Source organism: Pseudonaja textilis, chromosome 1 (assembly GCF_049901715.1).
Source record: "Pseudonaja textilis isolate UNSWEBS1 chromosome 1, rPseTex1.2, whole genome shotgun sequence".
NCBI lineage: Eukaryota > Metazoa > Chordata > Lepidosauria > Squamata > Elapidae > Pseudonaja > Pseudonaja textilis.
The window spans coordinates 37,621,316-37,634,142 of NC_141990.1; the positions used below are offsets into that span (position 1 = coordinate 37,621,316).

General features: G+C 37.4%; 1 protein-coding gene across 7 annotated transcripts in view; it reads left to right on the forward strand.

Moving 5' to 3' along the window:
* The window catches only part of ARHGEF33 (Rho guanine nucleotide exchange factor 33), a 38,865-nt gene extending 31,152 nt beyond the window's left edge, over nt 1–7,713 (forward strand). For 2 of the 7 annotated variants that reach the window (XM_087931290.1, XM_087931300.1), the window contains exons 10-16: nt 253–385; nt 1,330–1,413; nt 2,037–2,120; nt 2,947–3,095; nt 4,649–4,813; nt 5,438–6,244; nt 7,540–7,713. In XM_087931290.1, the coding sequence (XP_087787416.1) occupies nt 253–385; nt 1,330–1,413; nt 2,037–2,120; nt 2,947–3,095; nt 4,649–4,813; nt 5,438–6,244; nt 7,540–7,552 (1,435 nt within the window). In that variant the 3' untranslated portion in view covers nt 7,553–7,713. The remainder of the gene's footprint in view (nt 1–252; nt 386–1,329; nt 1,414–2,036; nt 2,121–2,946; nt 3,096–4,648; nt 4,814–5,437; nt 6,245–7,539) is intronic. The other 5 variants (XM_087931275.1, XM_087931280.1, XM_087931304.1 and 2 more) reach the window with 3 other exon arrangements.
* The last annotated feature ends 5,114 nt before the right edge of the window (nt 7,714–12,827 follow it).

Genomic DNA, 12,827 nt, shown 5'->3' on the forward strand with positions numbered 1-12,827 from the left:
GGTTCTGTGGGCGTGGCTTGGTGGGTGTGGCAGGGAAAGGATACTGTAAAATCTCCAGTCAGAGGTGGTATTTGCCAATTCTCTGAACTACACAAAATTTATGCAACCAGTTCTCCAGAACTGGTCAGAACCTGCTGAATATTACCTCTGCTTTTGCAGCTTTCCTACTGGATATTATTTTAGCTATGTTATTCTGTGTTTTTGTTAATATATCTGTGAAAAACCCCCATTTTTCCTGTTTTCTGATTGCAGTTTGTTTCCCAATTCTTTGCGATACTTGGTCCAACAACACGTAGAGTTACTTCATGCCTTGCAGGAAAGAGTGTTGAGTTGGCCTCAACAAGGAATCCTAGGAGACATATTTCTCAGACTGACCAATGATGAGGTATATTTTGAAGGAAAATAAATAATACCTGTTCAAGGAATTATTGTACTATGAATGACTCAAATCAAGTTCAAGAAAAGTTACAATCTTTGTGAGATAAGCTTGGAAGGTGCTTCTGATTTTATTTGCTCCTTCAGGTCTCCCCCCACCCGCCGCCTCTTTCTCATGGCAACTTGGAAACAGGCATAGTGATGTTTTACAAGTTGACACTTGAGTATTTCTCAAACTTGGACATATATTTTATATTTCCTAAGAGGTTTAATTTGTTTGCATTTTGAAACTTCCTTGTATAGTGTTATAGTGCATATGTAGTTCCTGTTTGGAGCAGAAAAGCACACAGGTAGTGCTTGACTTACAACCATTTGTTTACTGACTGAAGTTATAAGAGCACTGAAAAAAGTGACATGATCATTTTTCACACTTACAACTGTTGCAGCATCCCTATAGTCACACGATCAAAATTTGAATGCTTGGCAACTGGCATGTATTAATCATGGTTGCAATATACTTCTGTTAAGCAAAATCAATGGGAAAGCCAGATTAATTTAACAGCTGCAGTTATTCACTTAACAACCATGGCAACAAAGGTGATAAAATCAGGCAAAACTTATAACATCTATCTTGCTTAGCAATGGAAATTTGGGATCCAACTGTGGTTGTAAATCAAGTCAAATACAAGCTGTTTTTCATTTTAGATATGTTTTAAAAATGAATACTGTTAATCCAGATGAATGTGGATTTGTTATTATCTTGCTGCTTGTAGAGGCCAGAAATTAGATAATAGAACAGTTTCATATGAGTGTGGCATTGGTTTCTGTACCTAAAATCCAAAGAAACAGAATCCAATCGTTGACCTGTATTTGTAGATTTAAGGACAATCAGGAAATTGGTATCAGGTACATGCCTAAGAATTTTGAGGAACCTTTTTTAATTTCTCTTCTCAGAACAGTTTTTTGGACTATTATATTGCTTACTTGAGGGACTTGCCAGAATATATCTCTTTGATACATGTGGTGATTTTGAAAAAGGTGAGTTTTGGTTTGTTAAATAATTTGTGGGTTTTTTTTTTGCAATTCTATCATTTAAGAGAAAACACTGCAGTTGTTTCTGATCCAGGCCCCTTTCTGCATGAATAATGTGGAAATTTTTCATGAATTTCAGAGAAAGACCAGTCCTAGAGACAAATAGGAGCATATGGGTATGTTTCTGCCATTTCCAGCAAGAGAATGAGGAATATGTCCATCAGAGTTTTGCTGGTTTGGGAAAAATAGCTTAAATTTGTTAATGATCTCATTCCTCTGGCAATCTTAAAAAAGTGGGCTGTGGATGGATCTCTATCATCGCAAGGGTTATAACCTTTACATTATTTTTATTTGGTTCTAAAATACAATATTCATATCATGTTTTTTGTTTTTCTATTTCCACATTCACAGTTACAGGTACACAGACATTTAGAACAGTTCTTTTAAGCATAGAGATTTAGAAATAATTAAATAGAGATTGATCTGCTAATTGTTAGATACTAAATCCACATGTTTTCAAGCATTAATTTAATAACTGTTGTTTAGAAAAAAATATGCATCTATTTCTGCAATTAACGGAACATCTCTAATTTATAAATGATTTTAAATTTATTTTCCCTCATCAACAGGTTGAGGAAGAAACCAAGTCCGATCTTTATCTATTTTTCTTCCATATTGTCCAACGCATCCCAGAATATCTTCTTCATTTGCAAGTAAGTTCTAATAACTTTCTTTGACCTTTCTTTAATTAAAATGTGAAAAAGCTTTAGCCCTTCCAGATGCAGTTGTATCATATCACAGTTCATACCATGGTCAGTAGCTAGAAATAGTGGGAGAGTTGCCTCATCATTTGAAGAGTCACAAGTTTCCCATCCCTGTGTTAATGGTTATACATTAGGAAATATCTCAATTCCTCATAGATAATGTGGGTTTTAGAATACAGGAATCTACAATATGTTGTCTTGCTACAGTGTTTTGTAAGAGGGTCTATTTCATCATATAATTCTCCATACATCTTTGGCCCTTTCAGAAGACTGTAGACTGCTGCCTTATATTGAGTCAGACCATGGATCCCTCTAGCTTGGAAGTGTTTGCAGGCTGCCCCCCAACCCAATTCTTGTTTTTCCTAGCATCACAAGGCTTCAGATTATAGCACCAAACTTCAGTAGCAAAACTGCTGTTTTTGATAATAAAGTTATTATGTAAAAACAAAACAGCAAACTATATATTTTGCTCCCTCACCCATACCATAAGCAAAACAATAGGCCAAATAATCTCTATTTGGCCTATGACTCTATCACTGGGACAATCAGTGTCCATTTCTCCTATAACTTCTAGACATTGAAAGAATGGAAATTGTGACTTCCAGCCAGCTCTGATGTACAATATAGCAATTGGCATTACATGCCCAAGGTTTCATTCAAAGCAAGTGCTATACCAGTACATTACAGCCCAAACTCCGGGAGAAAAAGGGGGCTTTGACCTGATAATCAATGTAAGGTGAATATCATGATTTATCGTTTCCTCCTTTTGTACTAGAACATCCTGAAGTATACTGAGCAAGAGCACCCAGATTATTATCTTCTACTTGTCTGTGTTCAGCGCCTGCGAGTATTCATTTCTCATTACAGTCTTCTCTTCCAGTGCAATGAAGATCTGCTAATACAGAAACGAAAGAAACTGAGAAAGTGAGTTTGATGCCGAACTGTAGCCTTTTTGCACATTTTATGAAGCTTTCTTTCCAAGAGCAAAAGATGTTTAGATAACATCTCTCTTCTCCTTTGAGCTCCTCAACTAGTCTGAAAGAGAGGTTGACTGAATGACTGGACCAGGATCATCCTGAGAGTTTCAGGGTGAATTTTAACCTGATCTTCCCAACTCCTAGTTGATCGCTACATCACAGAATATGAGAGTGCTTTGTTGGCTATGCCCAGTAGAGTACACAAAGTAGTGGGGGAAGCATTAGTACTCCTGTGGGTAATCACAGTGCCCTTTAAAAAGACATAAAAATATTTCATAACCTGACTGTGTAAAGACATGTGAATAGCCTGGCCATTGCTGTCTTTGTTATTTCCAATCCTTCCCCATGCTCTTGCTCCTAATACACAAGGAGTGGAGGCCCAGAATAATGGGACTAATGATGACACAGCTCTTTTGTAATATCAGACATATGGAGCAGTTTCGTTTTCAGCATCATTGCTGTACCTGCTGCTGCTACCTTCATTTGCCTGTCTGGAGGGAACTGGTAGAGGCTCCTCAAATATAGTAAGTCATCTTTTCCCAGACTTACCTCAGAGATAATGTTAGCGCCAAATGAGTTCTGTGAAGTTGTGCCTTTCCATGGAGGATTTCTTCCTGTTTCTTTCTGTTCCTGCTTTGAAAATTGCCCAATTCTAAGAAAAGCCTGCATGGATAATGAAAATTAAAAAGTGCCACTACTATTCCCTACTGCTGGGATTATTTCCACAGCCAAAATTGTTAAAAAAAAATGTAAATGAAGAATCAGGTGGATCTGCTCACTACTTTGTCAAGAACTGAATCCTTGTTTAGATTTTTTTTACACAATCTTAACTTCCACTTGGAGATGCATTGGGTTGTCTCAGTTATACTTAAGTGACATTTCTTGAAAAAGCAGCACCAGTTCTTGAACTTCCAAAAGAGTTTGTTAAATATCAGTCTGAGTTTCATTTTTGTTTGTTTTGCTGTTATAGTATAGGTACTACTGGTATTTACATAGTTTTGTTAATGAACATGAAGTATTTTAGTGGTAGATTGATATAGGACCTGGGAACATAAAGTAAACCTACCTGTAGATATCTTAGAAGAATATAATAATTTGCAGTAGTAATCTAGAAGGAAGTTCAAAATACATTCATAATTCTTTATGTGGTTCTTTTGCACCAGGCTCTGGTTGGTGAAACTTGGTATTCTAGTACCAAACATCAATCCTATAAGCCTGTTTCCTCTCTGATATATGCAGTGTACTTTCCTTAGTTGTTTGGCCTACGTAAGGGCCAAAAATGTATTTCTGTTAATGAAAGCAGAAGTTGCTTGTGATCTAGTTATCATACTTCTAAACCTTACATGAGACTTTAGATCAGTGATAATGGTATTCAAGCACTATAGATATGAAATTATCTGTTGCTGAAGTTAATGCAAGGCTAGTTCCCTGCATTAAGAAAATCTGGTGTGGCTGCATTCTTGTTGAACTCACGGTAGTATTACATTTCTGTTTTCCTAGATCTTCCTTCATAAAGTTATATAAAGGTCTGGCCACTCAGTGTCCCAGCAGTGGACAAACAGCATCTCCAACACCAAGTGCAACTTCCTTTCACAATAGTGGAATCCATTCTGAAGAGACAGTGCATATATTCCCATCAGCCTCTGCTCCTGGAACAACTGCTATGTGAGTACAAAGATAGCATCAGAAGATACTAATTCAGGAATGTACATTATAGCATCGGTGGCGCAGTGATTAGAGTGCAGTACTGCAAGCTACTTCTGCTGCAGCCAGCTGCCTGCAATTTGGCAGATTAAATCTCACCAGGGTCAAGGTTGACTCAGCCTTCCATCCTTCCGAGGTGGGTAAAATGAGGACCCAAATTGTTGGGGGCAATATGCTGACTCTGTAAACTGCTTAGAGGACTGTCAAGCACTATAAAGCGGTATATAGGTCTAAGTGCTATTGCTATTCAGCTTGTTCATTCTTGTTCTTGTCTATTCTTATGTTTTGCAAACTTTTTGGTGCAATATATTTCACAAATATTTCAGATTTCGTTCGCATAGATAACTCAATCTAAGATAGTAAAAAGAAATGTATTCTCCAATTCCTTGTGAATTATTCATATTAGAAAATAAATATTAGCAACTTGCTTGGGGGGAAGCACTTAATTTACTTGAATGGCAGGGGGTTCCCACAAAATTGGTACCCCAATCATCCAAAGTGGAGCTTTCATTTCTGTTGGGATAGAGGGGGAACACTGTATTTACTTAACCTTGTTTACCTGTATTCTCTTACCACTATTTTAAGGCATTTGATGTCACACATAAAAAAGGGTCAGCAAGAAATGGCAAATATCCCAGGGAAACCATGTGAGTGGGAAGCTGATGGAAGAAAGCATGACAGACCAGAGAGTGCTTTAATTCCATCTCAGTTCAACGAAGAGGACTTGAAGGCTCTGGCGGCTTCTCTGCAGCCTGTTCCAGATATGGAGTTCAATGCTGCCTCATCAGATATGAAAGAAAACCCGGAAAAGCCTCACAAAGCTGCTGTGGAGCTTCTGCAAGACAGCAGAAGCTTTACTCCTGATTTTGAAGACTTTGAATACCAAGGGAATACATATTCCATTCCTGGATTCTATGAGAAAGAACCTCTGGCTATCCATCAGACTTGCTCACCAGCCTCTTCTGAATCTAGCATTGACATCTGCTTCTTGCGACCTGTGAACTTCACAAAGGAACCAGAGAAGGCACAGCGCACTTTGCAACCGCTTCCTAAGAGCAATGATCTAGAACACATCGGTAGCAGCACCTCCAAGCGTGAAGCTTTTCGGAGCAGGGGCAAACAACTGAGTCAGTCCTTGAAGGAGTTTCCCCGGAGCGGGTCTGAAGGCATCATCAGCACAAGGCTATATAGCACAAGGAGCAGCAGTGGGAGTCGGCTATCCAACTTGCCGGAGAGAGGCTTCCAGCCCCACGAGGCCTCTGCCACCTCCAGGAGCTCCTATTGGAACTACTTTCCTCCACAGCGAGGAGTGGGTGAAAAGCAAAGCTTTGTAGAAGTAAGGAGAGCAAAAGGCCAGGGCAAACCCACTTCCCACCAGGGTCTGAGAAACACGTAAGCGGGCTACTGACTCAAAGGCAAAGACGGGAGGGGTCAGGGCTCTGTCCCACAGGGATATCATTCAGTTAGTCCTTTTTGGCTAGTAGTTGCATGTACCCTGCATTTGGAGTGCTAGTTGAAAGCAGTCTCCAGAGTATCTTCTTGCCTCGGTCTAAATCAGAGGCGTCCAATCATAACAACTTTAAGACTTAAGGATTTCAACCCAAAGAAAAACTCATCTCCCTCATGCTGGTTGGGGAATTCTAGGAATTGGATGTCCACAAGTCTTAACGTTGCCAAGGTTGAACACCCATTTTTTAGAAGAATATGCTTCATTTTTAAAAAGTTTATTTTAAAATGATGCCAAATTAAAGAATGTTTCTAATTTTTTGAATGGTACGGACAGTAATGGAGGGAGTACTTCACACAACACCCTTATACATGATAAACTGTGGTTTAGTGACTTAATCTAATGGTTTGCATCGTCATGACAAAGTTAACCATGATTGAATGCACATAATGTAGGATGAGAAAATACGATTGGCCAATTTATATCGGTATGTGTCTTGAATACAGACTAGGACACCATGACAACCGAGAATTAGCATTAAAAAGAATTAAGGATTCATGAGATGGCTGCAAATTAGTTGTACTGTTCAATTTTAGGTAGACTCTTTTAAAGATTTGCCGCTTTAAGATTGATTTTGCAGCCTGCTACAAATATCAGCCATGCCTTGAAAAAAAGTCATTTGCCTTAGCTTAGATGCTCCTTGCTGCTGAGCCAGGTATTTACTGTGACAGTGAGGCGAGCCTTTCTAAACCAGATGATTAGATTATAAAGATGAATAGTAGTAACTATTATTAGTAATAACTATTAACTATCAAGGAACTATTAAGTAATAATTCCAGGGTAGTGCAGGCCTTTGGACCTGGCTGATTCTTGCCTGCCTTCCTGCTAGAAATGCAGGAAGGACTTTTGAGAAGCAATTCCTAGTCTTTAAAATGGATTTGGTTCCTATGACCTTTTTTAGGAGCATTGACAATTGCAGTTACACTAGTCTGTAACAAAATGTTCTTCAGCCCATCTTATCCAAATCCTCACATTCCCCCCAAATATTGGTTTCTTGTGATGTGTAGCAGTCTTCACTGTGCCAAGTGGGCTCCTGGGAACTGTGATTGGTTAGCATTTATAAAAGTTTCCTACTCTTACTTCATAAGTCTCAGAACAAACATTAAAGCTTTGCTACAGAGGTTTATTTTCTCTACTGCTTTTGTTCCACAGAATGAGAATATATTTTTTCCTTTTTCAGGATATGCATTTAGAAGATATCCGATTCTCTTGCAGAGATGACAATGAGCAAACATCTTTCAGCAGTCATCCACCACGGCAAGAACAAAAAAGGAGCTTTCGCAGTTCCTTTCGCAAACTTTTCAAAAAGAAATGAGTTATTCAAAGACAAATAAATTTGCCAACATTTATTTACTCCCATTATGCAGAAGTAAGGGCTTCCTACCATTGCATTTATATCCATGCTAGTTTATTGGTTATGAAATGTTAATGCAAAATCTTAGAGAATTGTGGGTTATCACAACTTTTGGCAACTAAACTTCAGGCAGAATTTACCTTGCATGCTATACAAAAGCTACAGTGTGTAAAAGTACATGTTATATAGATTTGGTTCTATACCATCTTTAAATCAAGCATTCAAGATGGTTATTCAGTGCTCCTATATGAACTGGTTCTATAGGAAACTTTCCATGTCTCCAAATATTCATCAGCTCATCAATAGACATCTCCTTCCGTTATCCATTTTTAATGTGAAAAATGTAGCATAATTCTTGATTGACCTATCTCTAAAAGAGCAGTTCGTCTCTTAAGAGTAGCTTAAGATACCATTTAATCATTTACCCAGAATATTGTATAATAGAAAAGTTTATAATTTAAGTATCTCGAAATAAAAAGTATTTAGATCATAAGATCCTAAACCAAATGATTAGGTTCCCCCCCCCCAAAAAAAAAAACACAGGAAAATGGTGCTACTCTCATATATACATTTTAAATTGGTAGATTATATGTTACTACAAAGTATGTTTTAGGTGATTATTGCTTGTATTTTGCTTCAAATGAAATTGGCCCTAAAATACATGGTTCATTTGGTCAGTAAATTCAACTGAGTATTGTTTGTGTGATTAAGTTATAAAAGACGAATAATGAGACAAAAATCCAAACCACCTAATCATGATCGAAAACTTAATACAATGGCTAGTGAAAGCTGGAGTAGTTTAAAAAAAGTGGGAAATGTGGAAAAAACAGTTCAATATTTTTCTGGAGCTAATAACCAATAGTATATTCATCAGAAACATTTAATCAGGAAGAAGTAATTTGCTGCTCATCTAGAAAATTGGGATAATAAACAATCAATTACCCTTTCAAGATATAATATTAAAACTCCAAATCAAAGATGGAAGAAATTCTCTACTGGAATGAAAATGCCTAATGCTGAGAGACAACTTATTTAATATTTAAATACTAAGATTGTGGTAGTAAGTGCAAAGCAAACAAAAGTACAACAGATTGTCTGAATTATTTAACTGCATTTTTACATTGAGTAGTGGTCTTTAGTTCTGCAGATGTTACATTTGGTTTTCCAAATTAAATTAATTAAAATGTAGCACATTTTCCTATAGCCCTGGGTGTCAAACTCACAGACATGGCAGCGTCACATATCAGGACTTCCCCCCCTTCGCTAAACTGGGTGTGGGTGTGGCCAGTGCCTGATGAATCCAGCCCACAGGCTGCGAGTTTGACAGCCCTGCTATAGCCCAATTTAATTTCACTGCTTGAATTGGATTTGATATCAACAAAAGCTAAATACCCAAGCTCTCGTCAAATTGAGAGCAAATTTGAAAGAATGAATGGAAGAATTGGACTATGTATTAGGTCTGGGACAATAGGTTGTATTCAACTGCAGAATTCACATCTAACAGATTCTGTATTAGATAAATCAGAGTTCCTTAACCTTTCGGGCTTTGTGGACTGGGGGGAGAGGAGAGGGAACTGTTCTGCGTGAGTGATGGGTGAATGTGCATGCGTGCAGCTGTATTTGCCTGAGTGGCAGGCACGTGCGCCTATCGTTCACACAAATGGAGTGTGTGTGTAGGTGCTTGCCTGCTGCTCACACAAGTTGGGATGCACGTGCGCATGTGCTTGTCCACCCCTTCCACGGCCCGGTTCTGAATGGCTCCAGGCCTGAAAGTGGGCTGCGACCTGGGGACCACTGATATAGTTCCCCTTTATAATGTATGCATTCTCACATGATGCTAAAACAACAGTGCTTGCTTGCTTTTGGCTTAGCCAATTGTGATGTGTGAATATACTAATAAGTTGTAACATTCTATACCCATTCTAATATTATATATTCTTTATTAAACAACACTATAAGTTGAATTAAAAAAATACAGGTAGTCCTTGATTTACAACACTTCATTTAGTGACCATTCAAAGTTACGCCATTGAAATATGTGACTTATGACCATTTTTCACATAACCTTTGCAGCATCCTTGGACTCACATGATCAAAATTCAGGCGCCAGATTTGGCAACTGATACATATTTACACTGGTTGCAGTGTCCCAGGGTCATGTGATCACTTTTGGTGACTTTCTGACAAGCAGAGTTAATGGGGAAGCCAGATTCACTTAACAACTGTTATTAATGACTGCGGTGATTCACTTAACTGTGGCAAGAAAAATCATAAAATGGGACAAAATTCACTTAACAAATGTTTCAGCAACAGAAATCTTGGGCTCAATTGTGGTCATAAGTTGAGGACCACCTGTATGGTAGCTCGATAAACCTAAATTATCATATACAGAGAAATATAGCACTTATGGGATATGTAAGGCCTTTTTATTGAAGAACAGATCTCTTGAGTGCCAAAATATAACAGCCACTATTAATTTTTAGTCTAAATGCAATCTGAATACCATTGCAGACATAGCATAACAAAGCACCTATAGACATGAAAAGGTACACAGACTCAAAAAATTTACCAGTTTAGCTATTACCATTTCAACCTTACAGAGCTGAATTGGACTGCCATTGTCTTTTAACAATTTAGCAATCCATCCACAGTATTTTTAAAAAAGCAATACATTTTCAAATATATTAAGTTACCAGAATTAATAAAAAACTGTACATAGGGAACAAGAACTGGGCAAATTAAAAATGTAACCTGAAAAATTAGATCCTGTCCAATGAGAATCCACTTTTAGAAAGAAAAAAACTTTTAAAAGGCACATTTGGCAGCTACTGAAAGTTGCATACATCTGGCACAAGCTTCATTTTTCATTTCAGTTGTCTAGACAGTGGAATTTACAAAGACCGTTCATTTTTACAGCACCTAATTCCTTAACTAATTTTGCATTCAAAGACAAAGGGAATGGACTTCAACTTTAAAACCTTACCCATCACTTCTTTTAGGAAGCACCCTGTTTTTGATTTTGAATCATAATCAGTGACCCTACAATTTGCCTTATTTTTTTAAAAAATGGGATTGATGATTAGTGTTTTGAAAAGCAATTTATAACAATTGTGTGAAAGTTAATTCTTATGACAGGCCAGCATCCGAACTAGGTCTTACAGTGTGTTGAGAAGATCCCTGGAGTCAGTTAATTGAGCTTTCCCCCTTATTAAAAATAAAACTTCAGAAAGTCTTCCCTAATTAAAATGTTAGAACAAGGATTTCATGCATTTGTTTCTGTCCCCATTAGTGTGGTATAATTTATGAGGGAACAATGATAGGCTAATTCCCCAAGCCATACTAAATGTAACAGGAGCAGCCACTCACTAGCCCCGTTAGCAGAATTTCCACAGGTACCAATTCTATCTTCTCCTACTGATGTTGTTTTTAAGGAACTGGCGGGGAAAGTAGGCTACAGAATCCATGTGTGTATGTACTGGGTACTGGGTGTTGTAAAGTATAACAGAAGAGACGCTGATGAATTATAAAAATGAAATTTTCAATCAAAACCCCAATTCCAGGAAAAGCAGCCTGACTTAAAGATGGCAAAAGTATACAAAAGCAAACAATACCATGCATAAAAACAACAAACACATTTATAGCATGCTTGATGAAACATGGCAACAGATTGCTTAGATTTGTAGGATTTCTTTCCATTTTGTACTGATCAGTCATGGCACATAAATCCCAGATTTCCCTTTTGACAACAAATTTGGTGAAACAGCTTTCTCTGATCAGAAAAATATACCTGAACTTGATCTAGATAACAAGTACTTATGTTCATTTTCCTAACCCTGAAACAATTTCATGGAAAAGTTTCTTTCTCACACACATTTTTTTAAAAAAAGCTCTTCTACACTATCAAACCCTCACGACCGCAATTCCATATATATTTATTGACAAGGGACTATAAGAGGGGACTAAGGCAAATGTGCTGCAAATGGAGCACATTTTACCATTAGTGATAGTACTAAGCAATACAATTGGGTTTGAGGGACTCTGTTTAGATTAAGATTTTGCATTTTTAAAGTGTTGATTATTTTTGTACAGAAATAAATATTTACTGTCATTTAAAAAAAAAAATCTTTTAATGACCCTGTAATCCCTTACATCGAGATGGAGTCGGGGCAACTGAATGGAGCCGAGTGTTTACTGGCTAGATGCCCTTCCTGTCACCAATGCAGAGTTCACAGCAGATAATTACTCATTGTGCCCAGAGAGAGAAATATCTGCTGCTACCTAGGATTGAACTCACAGCCTCCTGATCACAAGGGTGAAAGCTTCACCTCTAGACTACTGTACCACTCAAATACTGACCTTCATTGTGGTAAAGAATCTAAAACCCTCACAATATCAACAGCATCTCTTGTTAAATCAATTCATTTAATAATTCAACAGCTGACCGCTATCAAGCAAAGTAATCTTAAAAGCAGCTGTCATAAAATTTTGATGGCGGAGTCTCTTTTCATTTAAGACAAAGTTATATTTGCTTATAAAATTACTATTTTAAAATGTTAAATTAGCAAATATGTACTCTAGTCTCTTCCTGAATGTCGGATTGCTTGATCAGGGAAACTGATTCAGTGTGGCAGGCAGAAGCAGGAAGATTTGCTGTTATCCTCTGCTTTGCTCAAGCTGTAGTGAATAAATATCATACAATATTTAAAGTTCTTAGGGATGGCACTTTTGCCATGATACAAATGAAAGAAAAATGGCTTTAACTGGGGTCCAATGTATGATTTTTTTCATTATGAATCGGAATTATTTCTGAAATATCTTCAACTGTATCCTCAGTCAACCCTTCTTATAGTCTTTTAATATTAACATTTTTCCCCAGAATGCCCTTTTGATTCTCATATTATGAGCGTAAAGTTTAAAAGGATTCTAAGATAAATTCAATTGCTTCCTAAAATGCAAAAACCATAATCTGCAACTGGGAAAATTTATTATAGCAGTAGCAGAAAATTTATTATAGCAGTTTATTATAGTTGTGTCTCACAATGACACAGACTTTCAACAACATTGTTCCAATAGCGTGACTTTCTAGATAGTTGAAAAGCACTCTGGAGTGGGGA